Source organism: Rhinatrema bivittatum, chromosome 1, assembly GCF_901001135.1.
Source record: "Rhinatrema bivittatum chromosome 1, aRhiBiv1.1, whole genome shotgun sequence".
Classification (NCBI taxonomy): domain Eukaryota; kingdom Metazoa; phylum Chordata; class Amphibia; order Gymnophiona; family Rhinatrematidae; genus Rhinatrema; species Rhinatrema bivittatum.
In genome coordinates, this window is record NC_042615.1 from 683,241,519 (window position 1) to 683,265,746 (window position 24,228).

At 40.8% G+C, this 24,228-nt stretch overlaps 1 protein-coding gene across 3 annotated transcripts in view; it reads left to right on the plus strand.

Moving 5' to 3' along the window:
• The window catches only part of MAP1B (microtubule associated protein 1B), a 361,790-nt gene that overhangs the window by 275,167 nt on the left and 62,395 nt on the right, over positions 1 to 24,228 (plus strand). For all 3 annotated transcript variants that reach the window (XM_029574634.1, XM_029574615.1, XM_029574624.1), the window contains exons 4-5: positions 1,971 to 2,111; positions 15,512 to 21,422. In XM_029574634.1, the coding sequence (XP_029430494.1) occupies positions 1,980 to 2,111; positions 15,512 to 21,422 (6,043 nt within the window). In that variant the 5' untranslated portion in view covers positions 1,971 to 1,979. The remainder of the gene's footprint in view (positions 1 to 1,970; positions 2,112 to 15,511; positions 21,423 to 24,228) is intronic.

The following is a 24,228-nucleotide window of genomic DNA, read 5'->3' on the forward strand; positions in this document are numbered from 1 at the left end:
ACTAAATCAATTTGTGTATTGGAAAGGTTTTAATGAAATGTTTTAGTTGTAAAAATGAAATATTTTTCAAGCTTTGTGTTTCATTTATAGGGTTTTTTTTTATTTGCATCCTATAATTTTGTTCTTCCTCATTTTTATTAATTTTCCTCTTTTTATTCTCTCATTACTAGAATCTTCCTCGCTTCCCAAATGTGCCTTTTTGTTTCTCACATCCTTCCCAGTCTCTCTTTCCCTTCCACTGCTTTTCTCTCTCCCTCCCAACACTCTTCCTCATACCTCCATCTCATTCACTTTCTTCACTCCCTCCCTCCCATATTCTATTCTTCCCGCCCACTCTCCTCCCTCCTGCCAATGTCTTCCTCCTCTGCATCTGCTCTTTCATCTCTCTCCCTGTTTGCCATCGATTCTTTTCCCTACAGCCTCCCTTCCTCCCATCCATTCTGTCTTTGCCATCCATTCTTTTCTCTCCTTCCCTCTTTTCCCTCCAGTCCCTTTCCTCCTCTGTTCCTCAGATTCGTGGTCTTTCTGCTCATTCAAACCCCCATTCTCTTTCTCCCCTCTCCCTCCATGATCGTGCTGGCAGTGCTCAGCTATGTTTTGTGTGTGAGCAGTGCAGTGCTAGTAAGTAACTGAGTTTTCACTTTTTACCACAAGTTCACAACGGCTTTGCTTGCACCAGAAATGATGAGTTGGCTGCCAGACGGGTGGCAGTGGAATCTGGTCAGCAGTATCAGTGAGAGAGGACAAAGTTGCAGGAGGCGAAGGTGGCAGGAAATTGCTTGGCCTGTGTCCTACAGTTCCGCGGCAAGACCCAGACTGCGCAGCAAGGGGCTTATTCTATCACACTTAAGCAGGGAACTGTCAGAAAGTGGGAACCCTATCATATAGATGATGAGAAAGTTAACTTGCTTCAATTAATAAGCTTTTAACGCAAGAGCATCTTTGCACGTGTTAAAGGAGCTCCTGAGGCTATCCGGTTCCATTTTGGAACAGGGTGGCAAAGGGGCAGAAGCGAGTGGGGGGGTTGCTCTAGGACCCAGAAGACAACCCCTTTATTTGGGTAAAGCTTTTGAGGGTATGGAGAGGAGAGGGGGAAGCAAACCAAAATTGGGATTTTGATTGATTTTGGGGGACAAGGAAACAGGGCTTCTAAAAGAGGTTAGGACCCACAAAGAGCTTGGGGTTATGGTGTGATGGGGACCTTAGACCACCAGGTAATATCCCACGCACCTGGGGGAACAGAAAGGGCACTTCCCATAGGCTGCAAGGGCCCTTCAAATCCCTCTGGTGGTTCATGTGAATGGCCGGTTCCCAATAACCTCATCTCACTGAGCTGAAGGGGTTTTTTTGTTTCTGTTTTTTTTATTTTGCAAAAATGGGCCCGCAAAGCCTTTTTCACATGCTCATTTTTACACAATTCCCAGGCAGTGAGCTGCTTTGCATGTTTTTACATCACAGCATCTGAATACTGGGCATTTGTAAGTAAACCTTTGTGGGTAGTGGACTACAAGTGAACGTTTAATGATGCAAAGCACACATTTGCCGAATTTTTTCACAAAAGGGGTTTTGTGAAAATTTTCACACAAAATGATCACAATTTCATTTTTTTGCATATACTTGGGTGTTTTTTGAAATTTTTCATGCCAAAAACTCTTTTGCAAAAACATTTTGCAATTCAGTATATTAGTTTCTTCGTTAAAGTGATGATATGAGATCAAGAACTATTATTCAATTTACACCACTGTATTCTACAATAAACTATTAGCCTGTAGTCATCTGAAGTATTTTCTGATTTTCTTTGAGATGAGCAAAGTGCATTCTATTAAGTTACAGAATGTATTTTGTTTCGGCAAACTGATATCTGTCTTGGACAAACTGATATGTGTCGTGTTGCAATCTTGCCCTCATTAAGAGAAGGTTGAATCTTAATTGTGGTTTCCATTTATCATTTATGGTTTTTTTTATTCTAGGTACGCCTGATGATTACAGATGCTGCAAGACACAAGCTCCTAGTACTGACCGGCCAGTGCTTTGAAAACACAGGAGAACTGATTCTTCAGTCAGGATCTTTCTCATTCCAGAACTTCATTGAGATCTTCACTGATCAGGAGGTTTGTGCCTTCATGTAAAATCATAAGCCCTTACAAAGCAAATATAGCCTTTACAAGAGATGGAAGAAGATTTAATAAATGGAAATGCATCAAGTAATAGGCAAGGTGTTATTTTGAAGGCTCTACCTAATATTGCTGCTTTAAAACTAATATTTGCTTCTTTTCGCCTAATGGAAACTGGTCCTATAGGCAATGTGTTCCAGGCTTGCTAGAATACTTCTCAGTGCATCTCATGAGACCAGTTCTTATTAAATGGATTCTTACATTTGTCTAGGTGGTATTATCTTGGCAGGTTATTATTCTAAATTCCCTGTGTGTTTTTAAGAGAAATACAATGTTGTACTGACCAGAATTCAGTGTGTAATCAGTTGCACAGCAAGGGGTATTGAACCAAGGAAATACTAAAATCTAAGTAGAGCTAGAAATCAAAAGAGAGGATGGCCTACATTTGTCTGTGACAGGAAAGAGGATGTTAAGTGAGAAATTCAGATCATACATTTATCAGGCATTTAAGCTAGAGAGCGGGGGTGGCAGGAGGGGGCCAGTGAAATTGACAGGTCACCCTCAAGTAATACAGGAAGTGGGAAGAGAAAGTAAGAAAATCAATTAGTTAAAAAAATCAGAAAAGGTGACTAGGAAAGCAGCAAACCAAGGGAGAAAAGTTGGAAAGTTATGAGCACAAATGCTCAGTCTGGGCAATAAAATCCCAGCCCTGCAGGCCGCAGGCGGACTTGGTCATTGTTAGGGTTAGGGTTAGACATGATTCACTGAGTCTCATGACTGAGATACAGCCATCCCAGGCTATAAAGGTAGGACTGAGAGGACAGAAGGAGCAGCTCTTTATGTCAAAAACAATATCCAAGTAACTGAATTGCAAGGGATGTGGGGTAAAGAAGCAGCATTATGGACCATCCTTAGAAAAGAATATGTTGCTTCCGTTTTTACTGGTGTGATCTACAGGACTCCATCTCAAAACAGGAGAAATGGACAGATTTGATAGAAAACATCCAAAAGGTGAGAAAGAAGTGCTGCTCGTTGGAGAATTTAATCTGCCGGATGTGGATTGCAGTATCCCTTCTGCGGAATCTACAAGAAGTAGAGAGATAGTGGACGTCCTTCAAAGCACTCTGCTCAAACAAATGGTAATGGAAAGCACGAGGGAGGGTGTGATACTCGACCGAGTGCTCACTAATAGGGATAACATCTCTAATGTCCGGGTAGGTGCCCACCTGAGCACCACTGATCATCAGATGGTATGGTTTGATATCACAAACAGGATACAGAGAAGTTGCATGAAGACCCGAGTTTTGAATTGCACAACTACGGACACTGTCAAATGGGGATGTACCTGAAAAAAGAACTGGAAACTAGGAGAAAATGGGCAAAGTGGAACAAATTGAAAGAAGCTATTACAAAAGCAAGAAATCTATATGTTAGAAAAGTAAACACAGGTAAGAAGAAAAAGAAACCGATCTGGTTCTCAAAGGAGGTGGCTGAAAAAATAAAGGCAAAAAGAACAGCTTTCAGGAAGTATAAAGGATCCCAAAAAGAGGAATACAGGAAAGAATATCTGATTAAGGTGAGGGAGGCAAAGGAAGAAATCAGGAAAGTGAAAGATCAAGTGGAAAAAAGGATTGCCAAAGAGGTAAAGCAAGGTGCCAAAACATTTTTCCTATATATCAGAGAATGAAGGAAGGCTCAAAGTAGTATAGTGAATTTGAAAGGTGAGAAAGAGCACTGTGTATAGAGAGATGAAGAAATGGCAGAAATATTAAACAAATACTTCCGTTTGGTCTTCACTAAATAATACCATGGAGAAGGACCATTGCTGGTTGACAAAACAGCAGATGGGGATGGGATAGACAAAACTCCGTTTACAGATCAGAATGTATGGGACGAGCTAAGTAAACTGAAAGTAGACAAGGCCATGAAGCAGAATACCGAAGGAGCTCAGAAATATACTGGTAGGTCCGCTGAAAGACCTGTTCAATAGATCCCTGGAAATGGGAGTGTTGCTGTGAGATTGGAGACATGTAATTGAGGTTCCTCTTCATAAGGATGGTAAAAAAAAAGAGGAGGCTGGAAAGTACAGGCCGGTTAGACTTAGCTCAAGGTGAGAAAATTATTGGAGACTTTGCTGAAGGAAAGGATAGTGAGCTATCTACAATCAGGTGGCTTGCTGGGCCCAAAGCAGCATGGATTCACTAGGGGAAGGTCCTGTCAGACCAATCTTAGATTTTTTTGATTGGGTGACAAAAAAATTGGATCAAGGAAGAGCACTCAATGTGATCTACTTGGATTTCAGCAAAGCTTTTGATACGTGTTATGGCTCCAGCCGCTGTGCCTCCCCTCTACCAGAGGACCTGTTATTGACCTGTTGCAAGGAGTTAGCAATCTGTTGTTATTTAGGAGAGATGTGGGTGGATCCTTGGACCGGTGGCAGATGACTATGCCCCCCGGGGAGGGAGGGGGGGGGAAGATCCCGAGAGGGACCACCAGTCAGGCTCAGAGTATGGAGACAGACACAAACTAGTTCTTTTATTAGACAGTATACTGAACCACCAGAGGTGGCAGTAGGGAGCTGGAATGCCCGGCTGGGCTGCAGTCCCTCAGATACTGGAACAGCGATCCCTGGAGGCTGAGCTGTAGAGAAACTGAACCAGATGGTAACACTCACACAATGTCTCAATGAAGCCCAGGAGCTGGAAAGTATAGGCCCTCGAGGAGCGAGTACCTGGGTCCAGGGAAAGCTCTGAGAGAGAGATGTAACTCTCTGAAGTAGTTGGCAGTAATGACTTCCAGGCAGAAGAGAGTATCGAGTAAGTCTGGGGCCCTCGAGGAGTGAGTACCAGTTCCAGACTGTCACCTGAAAAACAAAAGAGAGAGCGAGGCCCCCCGAGAAGCGGGTACCCCTAGTAAGTCCGAGGAGGCAGAGTAGCTTAGGTAGAGAAAACCAACCCTTGCTTACTCGATCTGTTAGCAAATTCCAAGACCTTATATATCCGTCGCGGGTGATGTCATCTTCAGGGGACACCCCCCGAGGTTCGCGCCATCGCTGGTACTTCAATCGGGGCGGCGCCGCGCGTGCGCCCCTAGGCCTCCAGGAAACATGGCGGTTTACAGCATCTAGCCGGTCCGGGGACGCCGGAGGACTTCGGCAGAAGAACGCCACGGCAGCCAATCTTCCCGCAGACGGAGGCGCCAAAGAGGTAAGGAGGGCGGAGAGAGGGCGTCGGGAACCGACTATCACAACAGGACCCCAGTGAGTCCAGCTCCCAACTACTAACACGTCCTTGATCCCTGGCCTCTGCCTGTCCTACAGCCTTCATGCCACCAGAGGACCTCCATGCGCTCTTGACCTTGGCTTGCCAAGCCCTTCTCGCCTTCCTGCACCACACTCAGATTTCTGCCCTACTTATTTCTGCCTCTCCCATGCCTCAGTGCTTCAGCATTGAGTTCCCTTGGGCTTCTTGCTCTTGCCACCCATGCCCCCTTGCCTGTCATAAGATCATAAGAAATTGCCATGCTGGTCAGACCAAGGGTCCACCAAGCCCAGCATTCTGTTTCCAACAGAGGCCAAACCAGGCCACAAGAACCTGGCAATTACCCAAACACTAGGAAGATCCCATGCTACTGATGCAATTAATAGCAGTCATCCTGAGAATGTCATGGAATGCCCCCTAGTCCTTCTATTATTCGAAAGTGTAAAAAACCGAGTCACATCTACTCGTTCAAGACCTCTCATGATCTTAAAGACCTCTATCATATCTCCCCTCAGCCGTCTCTTCTCCAAGCTGAACAGCCCTAACCTCTTCAGCCTTTCCTCATAGGAGAGCTGTTCCATCCCCTTTATCATTTTGGTTGCCCTTCTCTGTACCTTCTCCATCACAACTATATCTTTTTTGAGATGCGGCGACCAGAATTGTACACAGTATCAAGGTGCGGTCTCACCATGGAGCGTTATAGAGGCATTATGACATTTTCCGATTTATTAACCATTCCCTTCCTAATAATTCTTAACATTCTGTTTGCTTTTTTGACTGCTGCAGCACACTGAGCTGACGGTTTTAAAGTATTATCCACTAGCCTCTTTCACCTCACCATTTAACCATGACGGTAATCGTTTTGCCTTCTTTCCACCTTTCTTAATATGTGGAATACATATGGACTGCACCTCTAGGATTGTATTTTTAAACAATGTTCAAGCCTGTTGAACACTTTTAACCTTTACAGCTGCACCTTTCAGTTTTTTTCTAACTATTTTCCTCATTTTATCAAAGTTTCCCTTTTGAAAGTTTAGTGTTAGAGCTGCAGATTTACTTATTGTCCCCCTTCCAGTTATTAGTTTAAATTTGATCATGTAATGATCACTGTTGCCAAGTGTCCCCACCACTGTTACCTCTCTCACCAAATCCTACATTCCACTAAGAATTAAATCTAAAATAGCTCCCTCTCTTGTTGGTTCCTGAACCAATTGCTTCATGAAGCAGTCGTTTATTACATCCAGGAAGTTTATGTCTCTAGCAAGTCCTGATGTTACATTTACCCAGTCAATATTGGGGTAATTGAAATCTCCCATTATTTTTGCACTGCCAAATTGGTTTGCTTCCCTGATTTCTCTTAGCATTTCATCATCTGTCTGACCATTTTGTCCAGGTGGACGGTAGTATATTCCTATTACTATACTCTTACCCAACACACATGGGATTTCTACCCATATAGATTCTACTGAGCATTTAGTCTCTTGTATGATCTTTATTCTGTTAGACTCTATACCCTCCTGGACATAAAGTGCCACACCCCCACCAAGTTGATCCTCCCTATCATTGTGATATAATTTGTACCCTGATATAGCACTGTCCCGTTGGTTATCCTCCTTCCACCAAGTCTCTGTGATGCCAATTATGTCAATCTCATCATTTGCTGCTATACACTCTAACTCTCCCATCTTACTTCTTAGACTTCTGGCATTTGCATACAGTCATTAAGGGTGTGCATTCGGTCCCTATATATTGGCAATCTGCAACAGATGTTGCCATTTTCATTGTATTCGTGGGGAAGTGAAACGTATCACGATTCCCCACGAATACATGAATCTTCGCCGAATTATTTGGCTGCCTAAATAAATCAGTTTAAACAAACCCCCCACCCTCCTGACCCCCCAAGACTTACCAAACTCTCTGGTGGTCCAGCAGGGGGTCCGAGAGCCATCCCCTGCACTCTCACACCCTTGGTGCCGGTTTCATCATGGCGCAGATAACCTTTGACCTACTATGTGACAGGGGCTACCGGTGCCATTGGTCAGCCCCTGTCACATGGCCATCGGTGCCATCTTGTGCTCCTACCATGTGACGGGGCTGACCAATGGCACCGGTAGCCCCTGTGACATAGTATGGGCAAAGGCTATCGGCGCCATTTTGATTACTTGCACCGATGGCCCGAGGGCAGGAGATCACTCCGGGACCCCCGTTGGACCCCCAGAGACTTTTGGCCAGCTTGGGGGGGCCTCCTGACCCCTCACAAGACTTGTCAAAAGTCCAGCGGGGGTCCAGGAGCAACCTCCTCCACTCCGGCCGTCGGATGCCAGTACTCAAAATGGCGCCGATAGCCTTTGTCCTTACTATGTCACAGGGGCTACCGGTGCCATTGGTCGGCCCCTGTCACATGGTAGGAGCACAAGATAGCGCTGGCCGTCCATTGCTCCTATCGTGACAGGGGCCGACCAATGGCACCGGTAGCCCCTGTAACATAGTGAGGGCAAGGCTATCGGCGCCATTTTGAATACCGGCAGCCGACAGCCCGAGTGCAGGAGATCGCGCCAGGACCCCCGCTGGACCACCAGGGACTTTTGGTAAGTCTTGGAGGGGTCAGGAGGGTGGGGGGTTGTAGTTAATTAAATTTAAAGGGTTGGGATGGGGGTTTTTTGGGAAACGAATACATACATAACTAATGAACGGATCGGGGTCCCCCGAGAATGGATACAACGGATTTGGCTCCCCACAAATATGAATACCGAATGGGACGAATCCGTCCCTGGTGCACATCCCTACAAATCACCAACTATGATGGCCGGCCTAACCCTTCCCTCCTAGGCTGTAGCCCTGGGAGACTTGTCCTCAGTGTGAGAGGACAATACATCACCTGGAGAGCAGGTCCTTGCTACAGGATCACTTCCTGCTACACCAGCGTGATGTTCTCCTACTGGGAGACCTTTCTGATCCAAGGCAGCACTGGGGCTGCCAGACTAGATTATGGACTTGGCTACTATGTCCCTGAAGGTCTCATCAATGTACCTCTCTGTCTCCCTCAGCTCCTCCAAGTCTGCTACTCTAGCCTCCAGAGATCGGACTCGTTCCTGAGAGCCTTTGGCTTTCACCTCACGGATAGGAGCAATGCTATGTGGTGCTGTTCTCTGAGCAGGCTAAACAGTATAGCCCTTTTCCCAACTTGCTAATACTGTGAGTGCTGGATGCTGGTTCTTGCAGAACATTTGTCATTCACAGGAGAGCACACAGGGGTTTTTGATGTATTTTTATATTTCTTTGCCTTGGCTATAGTGACTTACAGTCTCTGCAGGACTGAAAACCCCTTTTTGACAGGTCCAAAACACATCACTCAGAATCAGATACAGCTTGGTCCACGTTGAAAGTCTTCAATACATGATAAGCTTGTGGGGGCAGGAACCTGGTTTATAGTAGCTTGCTACACTTGTAAGGGGCAGAGACATTTTCCTAGAGGCAGAAAATGACACCCCCTATACACAACATTTTAAAAGGACACACTAGGGGGTTGGTAAAATGTGAACGACTTGCATCTTTCCAACTCTGATGCAGCAGCAAATTTATACAAATTGACTCAGCAAAGAACTTGTCTGCTGTGTGGGATGGGTCACATATCTTTGCTGTTGCACCAGAGAGGATATTGAACATGATATGGATGTTTCAAGCTGTTTTGTAAAATTGTATGTTCCCTTTCTCTTGGAATGTTCACAGAAATTAAAATTTGAATTCAAAGCTTTTACAGAATTTGGATAATTTTAACAAGCTCTTCTACGTTTGTCTAATTCCTCAGTGTAACCAAAGGAAATTATAAAATAGAATTAGCCAGTCCTGCTCAGCCACTTTTACAACTGCAGGCAAATTTCAGTCTTTGCTCTGAGCTAGGTAAGAATACCAATCAACATATAGTGACATATATAATGTTACAATCTTTATTAATATCAAAGAGAGAAATTTCCAAAGGACTTTACATTCAAAATTTCACAACATTACCCCAAGGAATACCCAACTAAAAATCCCAATCCATAATCACACACCATTCAAACCTACTTACACACACATATTCTCCATAATACCTCCCAAACATTAAAATTGCTCAAATTTTGCTCTTATTCTCAGAATGAATTTTTTTACATGTAAATAGAGATTCTCATTACAATACAGATCTTCAAAATAATTCTGTTCACAAGCAGAGAAAAATTCTATTTCTCAGATATTCTCTTATTCTCAAAACGAGAGAATATCTGAGAAATATCTGAGAGAGGATGAAGAGGAATCTTTCAATTCCTCTTCATCCTCTCAACATATTTCGCCTTTTCACAGGCTTCTTCAGGAGAACTTTAAAGAATTTTCTGCTGCTTATACATCTTCAGCATGTTCATTAATGTAATATTCCCGTGCAGGTTTCATCTACAACAATTAACATTTTTTTAAGTGAAACAAACTCTATACACAAAAAGTTATTCTTTCAACAGCATTTTCGCATATTTTACCTGTACGTCCAAGAAACAATTGACGTACAAACAGACGTCAATTGACGTACAAACAGATGTCAATTGAACCGTCCCCGAACCGTCACCATGCCCCCGGACCCGCCCCAGACCGCCCCCTACCCCAGTCACGCCCCCGGACCCGCCCCTTATACGAAGCCCCGGGACTTACACGCGTCCCGGGGCTTTGCGCGTGCCGGCAGCCTATGCAAAATAGGCGCACTGGCGTGCGAGTGCCCTGCGCGCATAAATCCGGCAGGATTTACGCGCGCAGGGCTTTTAAAATCTAGCCCAGTGTTTCTTTACATAAATAAATTATTTGCCAGGGAGAGTCAATAAATAAGGTAAGAGAGGCCACATCACCGAAACCCTAGCTGAATTACACTGGTTACTCATTGAGCAAAGAATACAGTACAAAACTCTATGCACCATACATAAATTAATACATAACGAAAAAGCAGAATGGCTGAACACAGCCCTTTGCGTACACGTCCCTCACAGAAACCTGAGATCAGCCAACAAAGGAGAAAATTCTTTTTCACTCAACGTACAATAAAGCTCTGGAATTTGTTGCCAGAGGATGTGGTTAGTGCAATTAGTGTAGCTGGGTTTAAAAAAGGTTTGGATAAGTTCTTGGAGGAGAAGTCCATTAACTGCTATTAATCACTGATGCAATTAATAGCCACTGCTATTAATTGCATCAGTAGCATAGGATCTTCTTAGTGTTTGGGTAATTGCCAGGTTCTTGTGGCCTGGTTTGGCCTCTGTTGGAAACAGGATGCTGGGATTGATGGTCTGACCCAGCATGGCAATTTCTTATGTTCTTATGTTCTAAAGCACTCCTAACCATTCCTTCAGTCAAAACAGCAAGACTAACCCAAGTGAGAGAAAGGGCGCTATCCTTAGCAGGACGCATATTTTGGAACACCATGCCTTTAGAAATCAGATTACAAAGAGACATCAAAACCTTTAGAAAAAGTTTAAAAACATGGCTCTTTAAACAGGCTTATCACAAAGAGAATGGAGAATAGAATCCAGGAAAGTACAGGGAGCGGACACTAGAACACCCACATACATCTCCTTAATCAATATGTGTGTGTTTATTTTTATGTTTTCTCTCTCCACTAAAGGATAAGATTCAATTATTAAGCTATGCTTGTATTCAAAAAGGATACAGATAGTTTTGGACATGATTTATCACATTTACCAAATTATAATTATTATAAAACTATGTTACCGAACCTTTATGGCACCTGTTTAATGGATACAATTTGATATATTTAGTAACATTAATTTATGTGCCTTATTGTAAACCGTTGTGACGGTTTATTTAAAAAAGATTTTAAATAAATAAATAAATTTCAGTGTGGCATCAAAAGTTTAAATTCACCTTATTTATTGACTCCTCCTTGTATTTTCAGAACCCTGAGATATAGGGGTCCAAAGGTTAAAGAACCCACCCTATGGAACCTGCTAGCGAATGGATCAAGAAATTTCATATTTCAAAGCATGCTGTATTTTATGTGAACATTTTCCAAACTGTGACAGCTGTTCTTTTCTATAGTCCCATAAGATAATTCTGTCTCCTAACACGAACATTAAATTATTATTACAATGGAATTACCAGGCAAGAAGTTTGTCACCCGCTGGATTATCCATAAACAAAACAACTTACGCCGTGAAATGTTTCAGCATGCAGAGCATATCCATTAGCACCCTGACATTGTGGAGTCTATTCCTCTTTCTCAAACATGGAGTCTGAAAACAAGCCCCACTCTATCTAGTGAACCAAATCACTGTACCCCTGAGCATTTTGAAAGGCATTGCATGAAGTGAGTCATTTTACTTCAGGATGAACCTTGCTGTGTGCTTGTTAGTTTATATGAAATCAGTGTGAGAGTCTACATCCCCACATAATCCATCAAGCATATCTTTTACCAGTTATCTTTACTGCTACAGATATATACAGGCTTATTCATCTGAGCTCCTGAAAACAATCACCTCCACAACAAAAATTTGCAGATGTGTACCATTATTACCACATTAAAAATGGAGATGACAAAATCTCCTTAAGCACTGTCTCTGGATGGTTATTAATGGAGAAAAAAGCCCAAGTTTTATTTGACGATATGTAGACAATTTAAGACTGGGTGCATGAAGTGGCAATGCTGTTTGGATTCTGAGAGGATATGCTAATGTCAGTTACATGTAGGTTAGTGATTTTCAGATTCAGTCCTTATGGTCCTCAAATATGTCTAGTTTTCAGTATAACCAGTACATGCAAATTAATTTTGTTCTTAGCTATATCTCACTGTGGTTATTCTGGAAAGAAAATTTGTTTGAGTGCCATCAAAACTGGAGCTGAGAAACATTGATAGAAGTATGCCCTGAATTTTAGCATTCAATCCTATCCATGGGTCACATGCATTCCATTTGAAATGCTTTTGTATTTTTACTCTCCTGACTCTGCTCCCTAGCCATCATGTCGCTCCATTTCTCCAGATATATAGTATCTGAACTCTCAGGTCATTACATAGTGGGGCTATACCCTTCATGGCATGCTGGTGGTTACTACACATCTTTCAAAAATGTCATTGAACTAAGTGTGAGATTGATAGTATGAGATAAGTGTAAATAATTTTAATTAATCTCAAATTCAAATGAAAATGCAAATTGTCAAACTCTTAAAACTGATGCTATTGGACTGATCTGATAGTTGAGTGGCAGTACTGTGCATTGCAATGCAGGAGACGGAATTCAGTTCCTGAGCCTGGCTTCTGCTACATGAGCTGGCCAAGCCTGAAGAAGCTATGGAGAAAGTGTTCACATCTCCCTGCAGGCAGAGCGTCTCAATATTTGCACCATGATAATAGCCAAAGACGAGATTCAGGCTATACTATATATGTTCTGGAAGGGTGGCCAGTGACACTGTCTGTGATGACTGGGCTAAAGAAGGGGTTGTAAAACTGGGATAAAATCCCCCCTGAGTAATCACAAATAAAGACACATGGGATGAGTTTTCAAAACATTCACGTGCATAAAATTAGCATATTCAGTACTTGTGTAAGTAGCTTGTACTCGCGTACACACTATTTTATAAAAATCAAAAGTATGGACGTAATTTCAATCTGATATGCACATTTATGCATGGAAAAAGGTGTTCTGGGGTGGGGCCAAGAGCTACGTGTGCAAGTTGCTATATTATAAGAGACTTACACATTATACATTTGTCAACTTATTCTCATAATATTACACTTGCTAATTATCTTACGCAATTGATATTAGACTCATCTATTGTTTACTATTGGTTGGGTGGGAGGTCTGGGTGAACAGGGGGGGGGTGTGGAATTCAGAGTGAAGAACTAGGAGGATCTCCATAAACTGAAGGATTGGGTGAACTGGTGGAGGTTTCAGCAAACTGATGATTTCAATTACGCACACGTTTTAAAATAGGTAGGAAAAGTACATGCTTTGAATACATTGCAGACAGTGGTGTGTAAAGAAACCTATACGTGTATGTTAAGGGGTAGACATATGCATATTTTGTAATCTGTGCTTATCTGATATGCGCAGGTTATAAAACACTGTAGTAGATCTCTGTGTGGCCATATACACGAGTATATGGGGCCACTCAAAGTTTTTGAAAGCTATCCTCACATAGTCTAGTGGAAAAAGGTTCCAACTGACCTGGAAAGCCAACAGAGTAGGAGGAATCTACCAGAAGAAACAAAAGATAAAAATCTATCAAAACAAAAACTGATATCATAAAGCAAATAGCAATATTTACTCTAATGCAGGCTGGAGTGATGCTGCAGTTTTCCAGAGCTGTTGAATTATTCATGAAGTCATTGACATTTTAATTTGAAATGGTTTCTAAACATTAATTGGAGCTATGCTTTATGTATCTGAATAGTTTGTGTACTGTAAAATAGATCACATTTGAAGTACCCTATAACATGGTAAAATGGTGCAACACAGAGTTGAAAGAAAGAATATGCCACACCAGCCTTCTGGGAGCTTATTCTTTCTAATGACTTTAGCCGCAATCAGAAGACATCCCTGCCAAGTGCTGGCTATCAGATCCCAAATGAATTTCCAAACAGATTCTTTGCCTCTCTTGTTTCTCTGAATCAATCACTTGAAAAGTCTTGAAAAGAAGTGAAAAACACACGCAAGGGTTTGAAGAATACGACAAGGTGCCAGTATTCGGTGGAAGTGGAAGCTAGGTGTTGAAAGTCCAGAAATAGAAAGTACAGCTTCATGCATGCTATGAAGCTTGCTGATTAATTTCTCTTATCACATTAACCTGATGATGTTTGATAACTGATAAATCCATCCTTATGCAGTTCTGCTACGCAATTGATTTATCCTGCAAGGACCAGCAAAGTTTTGTATAGAATTTTCACAAAAGGTTTAAGGCAGGGCTTCTCAAGCCCATCCCTGTGACTCCACAGGCAGTTGGGTTTTCAGGATATCCACAATAAATATACATACGATAAATTTGCATATATTGGAGGCCCGATATGTGCAAAATTGGCCTCATACATATTGATGGTGGTGGGGTCATCAGGACAGGTTCGAGAAGCCCTGGTTTAAGGCATTAGGTATTTTAAGTAAGGCTTCCAAATGCAGTGCAATTCTAAATTTCATTTCTAAAAGTTAGCTGTGTAAAGGGAACTGACAGTAAGGCTTCTTAAGGTCTTCCATATAGTGCATATGCACTTCTAAATATATAGGCCAGTATTAAAAAAAAAGGCAGAGTTTCCAAATGTAATCACCTAAATTAGGTGCCTATTTTCAGCTATGAAGTCACATAAATTTAGGCTCCTAAAACTTAGGCTCCTAAATTTAGGGATGTTTTTCATTTGCCTAGATTTAGGCTCCTAAGGGTCTCATTTACTAAGCATTTTTCTCATAGACCAGAATGGGAGAAAAGACTTAGTAAATCAGACCCTAAGTTAAGTGCCTAGTGTGGAAAATCAGTGCTAAGCGCCTAACTTTGTTTCTCTGCTCTAACTCTGCCTCCCTAATCTCCCACTTTTTAGGGCCCGAAATTAGAAGCCTAAATTTAGGAATTCAGAACTAGTATATTTTCAAAAAACTTCAATTTAGGAGCCTACTATCAAAGTTAGGAGCCTGAATCCTTTGACAATCAGCTTCATAGTCTTATTTATGCAAAACCATTGTATACTCTTCATAGTCTGCTTTGAGCTGTGTTATCACAGGTTGTTGTGGTGAATCCCAGCAACTCTATACAATATGTTCCCTGGGAGACCGCTGCCTGTTATCCTGACTCCCAACCTTCAATATCATTACTGGGGGGCAGGGTTCTCACCACAGTGCAGAATCTATAACCTTGTTTTTCATATTATATATAGATCTCCAGAGCCCCTACATTTTTAGAGGAGAGTGAAAGACTGTCGGCTTACTTTAGAATACTGGGATTAATGGCACAAACTGTAGAGAAATTTACAAATATGATAGATACAGCAATACTGAAGGAAACTGCAGGGCCAAGCTGAAAAGCATCATGTAAATCTCAATATATGAGGGCATTTTTAGATTCTTTCTAACTTTAAAATGGATTCACTTTAACATGAAGTTTTTTGTTCGTTTTGTATTTTTATATTAGATTGGTGAATTGCTGAGCACTACGCACCCTGCCAACAAAGCCAGCCTAACATTATTTTGTCCTGAGGAAGGAGACTGGAAAAATTCAAACTTAGAGAGACATAACCTTCAAGACTTCATCAACATTAAACTTAACTCAACCTCTATATTACCTGAAATGGAAGGACTTTCAGAATTCACAGAGTATCTGTCAGAATCAGTAGAGGTACCTTCACCATTTGATATTTTGGAGCCACCAATGTCAGGTGGTTTTTTGAAACTCTCAAAGCCCTGTTGTTATATTTTTCCAGGGGGCAGAGGGGACTCTGCATTGTTTGCAGTAAATGGCTTCAATATGCTTATTAATGGTGGATCTGAAAGGAAATCTTGCTTCTGGAAACTTATCCGACATCTAGATCGAGTAGATTCAATTTTGCTCACCCATATTGGGGATGATAACTTGCCTGGAATTAATAGCATGTTACAGCGGAAAATGGCTGAGCTGGAAGAGGAACAATCTCAAGGCTCTACTACTAACAGTGACTGGATGAAAAATCTTATCTCCCCAGATTTAGGAGTTGTATTCCTTAATGTACCTGAGAATCTGAAAAACCCTGAACCTAATTTTAGGGTGAGGAGAAGCATAGAAGAAGCTTGCTTCACACTTCAGTATTTAAATAAATTGTCTATGAAACCAGAACCTCTTATTAGAAGTGGAGGGAATGCCATTGATCCTATTATTCTGTTTCAAAAAATGGGAGTAGGAAAACTTGAGATGTATGTGCTTACACCAATCAAAGGTAGCAAGGAAATGCAATACTTTATGCAACAGTGGTCAGGTACCAGTAAAGACAAAACTGACATGGTACTACCTAGCGGTCAAGAACTAGATATTCCAATTAATTATTTTACCTCAGTCTCATCCTTGATTGTATGGCATCCAGCAAACCCTGCAGACAAAATTATTAGAGTTTTGTTTCCAGGAAATACTACCCAATACAACATACTAGAAGGGCTAGAAAAACTCAAACATTTAGATTTCCTTAAGCAACCAATAGTAACACAGAAGGACCTAACCGATAATGTATTTAGTCAGCCAGTGAAACAAACCAAGATGAAGCAGAGAACAGACAGCAAGGAAAGTCTCAAAACTTCCATTAAAACAACTTTGAGCAAGACCGTCAAGAAAGACTCTAGAGAAGAGAAACTGGAAGTAGCAAAGTCTATCACACCAGATAAGGCCCAAAAGGTAGAGATCAAAGAAAAGATTAGTGTCAAAAAAGAAACACCTACAAAAACTGAAAAAGAGCCAACAAGTAAAGAAGAGCCATCACCGAAATCCGAAACTGCTGAAAAACAAAAATCAGACATCAAACCTAAGGTTGGAAAAGTTAAGCCTTTAAAAAATGAAGTAAAAGTAAAGTCTGAAGAAAAGAAACAGGAGAAAGAAAAACCAAAGAAAGAGATTTCCAAAAAAGAAGACAAAACATCAAGCAAGAAAGAAGAAAAACCTAAGAAAGAAGTGAAAAGGGAAATGAAAAAAGAAGATAAAAAGGAAGCTAAGAAAGAAGTAAAGAAAGATGCACCTCAAAAGGAAATTAAAAAAGAAGAAAAGGAGCCCAAAAGAGAGGCGAAGAAACTTCCAAAAGAAACAAAGAAAGCATCTGCTCCACCAACTGAAGCCCGAAAGCCTATGGTAAAACCTAAAGCACAGAAGGAGGAACCTGTAAAAAAAGAAAGTGGAGCTTCAGGAAAGCCAAAGGAAAAAGGAAAAATTAAAGTTACAAAGAAAGGCAGCAAAGTCAATGAAAGGAAAGCTGCTGTGACTGCAGTAGGAGCTGCTGCTGTGACAGCAGCAGTAGCAACAGCAGCAGCAGTTACAACAACTGCTGCTGGAAAAGCAGCAAATCTTGAAGCAGAGAGATCTCTCATGTCTTCACCTGAAGATTTAACAAAAGATTTTGAAGATCTAAAAGCAGAAGTATTAGTGGCAAACAAAACTCAGCCTCAATTAGAGATAACAGAAAATAAGGAAAAACAAGAAGTAACATTACCAAATGAAGTACATGTAGTCAACAAAGAAGCACTAGATATTGAAGAACATGATGAATCTCCTGATGAAGGAATTACTACCACTGAGGCTGAAGGTGAATGTGAACAAACTCCTGAAGAACTAGAATCTGTAGAAAAGCACAAGGCAGATGAAAATGAAAGGTTTGAAGATGAAGGGACTGGTTTTGAAGAATCATCTGAAGTGGGAGACTATGAAGAAAAGGCAGAAACAGAGGAGGTTGATGAGCAAATTGAGGACATAGAAGAAAGGGCATCACTAAATGTGACAGAACAACATGATCTGGAGTATTCCACGGAAGTGGGTGAAACTGAAGAGGAAGCAGAGACTGAAACAGATGAACATGTAAAACATAGAGATGAGAAGAATATAGAAAGGGAAGAACCTGACATAGGTGATGAGCAAGCCGAAGAAGATATGGATGATATTGTTGAAAAGGGAGAAGCTGAAGAGACTGAAGAAGAGATTGATGAAGATAAAAATGAAGATGTCATGGAAGAAGAAGAGGAAACAGAAAAATTAGAAAAGGCAGAAGAAGATTATGAGATTGATAGGGAAGGAAAAGCAGCATTAATTGATGAATCTGCAAACAAATATGGCTTATTTATCACCACATCAGCAAAACGGTCTGAACCCCATTCTCCAGTTGTTGAGCCAGGTTCTTTAATTCATGATGAGACTTTACCTGGTGGGTCTGAAAGTGAAGCAACTGTTTCAGATGAGGAAAACCGAGATGACCAACATGAGGAATTCACAGCTACATCAGGTTTTACCCACTCTACCATTGAAATCTCAAGTGAACCAACTCCGATGGATGAAATGTCAACTCCTCGGGATGTGATGAGTGATGAAACTAATAATGAGGAAAGTGAATCTCCTTCTCAGGAATATGTAAGCACTATTAAGTATGAGACATCTTTGTATTCTCAGGAATATGACAGAACTAGACTTTCTCCACTTCCTGATGCCTTCAGTGTATCATCTGATGAGTCTAAGACTGATGCAACAGAAGGTAAAGATTATAATGCTTCCGCTTCTACAATTTCACCACCCTCTTCATTAGAAGAAGACAAATTTAACAAATCTTCCTTACAAGAAATATGCACGCAAAGCGATGCTGAAATAAGAACTACTACTAAATTAGATATACAGGATACATTTTCAGATGATCTTGGAGAAAAAGACAGTCCAAATAAAAGCCCAGCTCCTCCATCACCAATTGCTAAAACACCATTGAGTGAACGCAGTGTAAACTTTGACTTGACTCCTAATGAGATTAAAACGTCACCAGATCTAGGAGTTCTTCCTGCACTACCAGATATACATCAAGAAGTTGTGGAACATGGTACGAGTCCTGATGATAAAACATTAGAAGTACTATCTCCTTCACAGTCAACTGCAGGTAGTGCTGGTCATACACCTTATCATCAATCGCCAACTAATGAACAGTTTAGTCACCTAGAATCTCAACAAATAAATAATAAGGCCTCAGTTCCAGTTACTTTTGAGTTTTCTGATACCAAAGATAAACAAGATAGTCCCAAAATAAGCCCAATGGATGAGCCAGTGCCAGACTCTGAATCACCTATTGAAAAAGTTCTGTCTCCTTTACGTAGTCCACCATTGATTGGTTCAGAGCCATCATATGAAATGTTTTTAACTGCATCTCAAATAAATACAATAAAATCTTCTACAGGAGCTGCTGAAAAGTCTTTCAACAAAAACACTGAAGAAGGAACTTCTGAAATAATTTCTGTCGGTCTTTCTCATGAAGGAAAAGATGAAAAAGACTTAGAGCTTATGACAGCTAAAGGGAGCTTTAGTCTAAAAACAAAAGTAGAGGATCTTGAAGCTACCAGCTGTCAATATTTGAGTGGATTGGATGAAAAGAAATCAACAGGAGAAATGTCCCCTACACAAATTGACTATAGTCAATTTGGATCCTTTAAAGAGGACACTAAGATGTCTATTTCTGAAGGTACAGCCTCTGATAAGTCTGCTACTCCTGTTGATGAAGTTGTAGCGGAGGACACATATTCTCACATAGAAGGTGTTGCCTCAGTTTCTACAGCATCTGTTGCTACTAGCTCAGTCCTAGAGCCAACTACTGATGATGTATCTCCTTCCTTACATGCTGAAGTTGGGTCTCCTCATTCAACAGAAGTTGATGATTCCCTATCAGTGTCTGTTGTACAAACACCAACAACTTTCCAGGAAACAGAAATGTCTCCATCTAAAGAAGAATGTCCTAGACCCATGTCTATTTCTCCCCCAGATTTCTCCCCCAAAGCATCAAAACCTAGAACCCCAGTTCAAGAGCATAGATCTCCGGAACAGTCAACTATGTCTGTAGAATTTAGTCAAGAATCCCCAGAGAATTCATTGGCAATGGACTTTAGTAGACAATCTCCAGAACACCATACAGTAGGCTCTAGTATGCACCACATAGCTGAAAATGGACCAACTGAAGTAGATTACAGTCCATCTGACATGCAGGAGCCTGCTTTTGCACATCAAATAGCAGCAGTAGAGAAGGCATTTTATAGTGAAAACAAAGATCTTACACAATTTATTTCAGGATCTCAAGTAGATATTTCCCCCTCTACTTCATCTGCACATACACCATCACAGGCAACTTCTCCTCTGAATGAGGAACATCTAGAAGATGTTGTTCAGCATACAGATATTTCACTATATTCTTCACAAAATGCTGAAAAGATGCAGAGCCTAGAAGAAAAACTTTCTCCAGAACCTGACCTATCTCCTTTAACTCCAAGAGAATCCACTCCTTTACATTCTCCCAGTTTGTCAGGTACACCTTCTGTGATCAAAGAAGCAGCTGCTGTTTGCCGCTCACCATCACCATCTCTGCATGTTTCTTCAGAAGAATCATTTAGTTTTCACAGTTCAGCACTGCATGACCCATTTCAAGAATTCTCCTCAATGCATAATCAAAAATCTTCAGAAATACTAGACAAAGGAGATAGTGAAAAACCAGTTAGTATGTCTGATGTTCTCGGTTACTCTAGTGGGACAACAGATAGAAATTTTGCAACTGAAAAATCATATTTAGCAGAAGCTCGTCAAGATGTTGATTTATGCCTTGTATCTTCTTGTGAATATAAGCATCCTAAAACAGAACTTTCACCTTCCTTTATTAACCCTAATCCCTTGGAATGGTTTGCAAATGACGATCATTCCCAGGAACAAGAAAAGCCAATAGTTCAACTTGGTGGGACACAGCCTCCTTCTGGAGGAAAGCAGCAAGCACGGCAGTGTGATGAAACTCCTCCAACCTCAGTAAGTGAATCTGTTCCATCTCAGACTGATTCTGATGTTCCTCCTGAGACTGAAGAATGTCCTTCTATCACTGCAGATGCCAACATTGACTCAGAAGATGAATCTGAAACCATTCCAACTGATAAAACAGTTACATACAAGAGTATGGACCCTCCCCCAGTTCCAATGCAAGATCCTAGTCCTCCTCCTAGGCATCCTGATGTATCAATGATAGATCCAGAAGCAATGCCTGTTGACCAGAACTTAGGAAAACCAATGAAGAAGGATATCCGAGAAAAGACAAAAATTAAAAAGCAAGGTACTAAGGTCAAATCATCTTCACCTGCCAGAAAAAGTGAAAGTAAGTCAAAGTCGGGTGCTTCACCTAAAGCAGGTGGATTAAAGGAATCAGTAGAAAAAAGCTCCAAAACAGTTTCACCCAAAAAGAAGGATCCAGTGGAGAAAGCACCCAAGAGCAGTTTCAGTTCAGAAGCAAAATCTTCACGGGCTGAGGAGAATGATAAAGAGCTGAAGAATGCAACAAATTCCACTGCATCAAAATCTGCAAAGACAGCAACTACAGGTAAGGAAGCTTTAAACTGTCAACAAAGGTAAGACATTTGTAAAACATTACATTATAGCATATTGTAGGTTTTCCTCCTCCTCCTGTCAAGATATAGTGTCAGGCAGACAACAAGCTGTAATTTAGTTAATGCTATATCATGAAAAAGAAAACAATTTTGTTGTGGCATCATAAAGTCCCTAATATTCCCATGCGTACCTGCAAACCCTTTTCTCTTAAGAGGGAATTTTCAAAGTGTTACACGGTGGTCACATGTGTCTATGAAACCAGAACCTCTCATGTGATTATGAAACCAGAACCTCTCATGTAAATGGGGAAACAAAGGGGGCGGTCTAGAGGTGTTCTAGGGTGGGGTTCACAAGTGTGTGCACAAGTTGCTATTTTGTAAAAGATATATATGCACACATTGCTGAATTAGCCTTAACACTTTTTTTACTTGCTAATGGACTTGTGCAATTGAAATCACACTTGTCTGTAGTTTTTCAGAGGGAAGTCTGGGTGAATTGATAGGGGTTCAGGGTGAAGTACTAGAGGGTGTAGGTAAACTGGTGGAGGTATTGGCAAACTGGTGATTCCAAATATGTGCACAACTAAGTATTTTCAGAACATTGGACACGCTTATTTTAAACTGTTCCCGTCTCTGTGTTTAATTCTGTGTTATTACACAAAAATTATTACAATTATTTCATATGTAAAATATATGCATATTTTTTTTAAATGGATAGAGAAAGTATATGTGTTCCTTATTACAAATATACTACAACATACACATGTACTTTTGGGACTAAAATATGTGGTATTTTATAAACTGTGCATCCCGTCAATAACATGCTAACATAGGGGGTAATGTTCAAAAGGATTTACATATGTAAAAGTAACTACTATTGTAGCAATTTTCAAAAGCCTTTATACACGGCTAAAATACATATACATATGTAAAACCCATTTTTAAGCATGTAAATGCTTTTGAAAATCAGGCTCATAAATTTTTGCACATCTGCTGATATGTGCAAAGGTGTATTGCAGACTGTTTTGAAAGTCAGGCTCTTAATTAGGAGCCCTTATTTTCATGTCACCAAGAAGTCCAAATGAATTAATTTTCTTTCTTATTATCATAGAAGCATACACAAAAAAGATTTGAATTAGCACAAGCTTGAAACTTGTGAGCGGTAGTGCCAATTGTCAAGGCTTCAACTCTGGTTACTGTGCGTTCATGCATCTTTCACTTACATTCATAAATAAATCTTCTTAAAACCTTGTTTTTTTAAAGTGAAGAATATATCTCTTTTTCACTTACCACATGCTTGGATCTGAAATAGTGGAATGAAACTTATAAGATCATTTTCCAACTCGCATTATGGCATTTTCACATGCGTTAAGGCATTTTCTCAATGTTCTGTTGATGTTACCCAGGTAGAGAGTCCATCAAGTTAGGTTGAAAGAACATTGTACAAATCTCATCGTTGTGTGAGTTTCCTCATTCCGAAAGACATCAAATCTTCACAAGACTGCACTGTGCTGTTCGTACGTCTTACTCTGCATGTCAAAGTGGCCCCTAACCCCTACATTACTATCTAAATCTCACCTTGAGTTACTAGGTGGGCCTCCTATAGTAGCATAAATAGCTAACTACTACAAGGGCCTTATAGATAGTCTCTGTCTCTGTCTCTGACTCTTGTTGCAGGTGTCAATATCTTGATGAATCTAGCCCTGGGAGAGAAGTACTTTTTTTTTTTTTTTACTTAGTTGGTATGCAATCCTGAGGAATGAAGCTAAAATCACAAAAAAATATAGCAAGAATCATATATTGCCACTGATCCTGCCACAATCTTTATCCTCTTACTGTACACATTTTAGAGCTTGTTTAATTCTTTTTTGGCTTTTAGGCTATCCAATTTAATTAAAAGTTCTTCTGGTGTATTCATAGCCAAGTGACTATCTCAGCCATGCATGGCATCCATTTCCTTAGATCTGTTAAAAGATTATCCTTGGTACATATACAAATTCTGCTTAAATGTAATTAGACAGGAAAGGAGATGAACATATATTGGACTCATGATAGCAAACACAAAAATGGGTTGAATTAACACAGGTTTGAAACTTGTGAGCAGTAGAGCTAGTCACCAAGGCTTCAGCCCTGGCTGTTGTCCATTGTCGGAGTCTAGCTTAGATACAACAGTTATGACTTTTCAGTGGTGTTTAACAAAGAAATCAAAAGTGCAAGCATAGCATAGGATTCCTGACTTACAAACTGCAGCAACAAACAAAATAGTCCAATAATGTGAATACCTCTTACCTGAGCATCAAGGGAAGAGATCCAGCACAGTTCAATTTGTTCACTGCTGGCTAGCCTTTACAAACAGTTGTGAGGCAGGGTGGATCGACCTGGTAGCCACTACCTCTAATCGACATAGCTCCATACATCATACCTGAAAACTAGCATTTCTAGCTACTTTCTCCATTCCCACAAGCCAGGTAACTCTCTGCCAGAGCTCCAGTTTCATACCTCCAGAGTCAAGGCTTCAAAACGGCTCCCATGGACCTTAAATCCATTCACACATCTTTTACATACATTCAGTCATCTTAAAAACGTGTTTGGTTTTTTTTAATCTAAAACGGAGAGTTTACCTCATACTCTACCTTGTGCTTGGAAATGAAATGGCTGAATAGCATTTAGACTCCAACTCTTAGGGAATTATCTTGGAAATTTAAATCTTAATAGGTGAACAGTTGATAGGTGGATGTAAATGTCGAATAAAGGGGCAAAATCAGGCTGGGATGAGGATGAGAATTGTAGCAGGAGCAA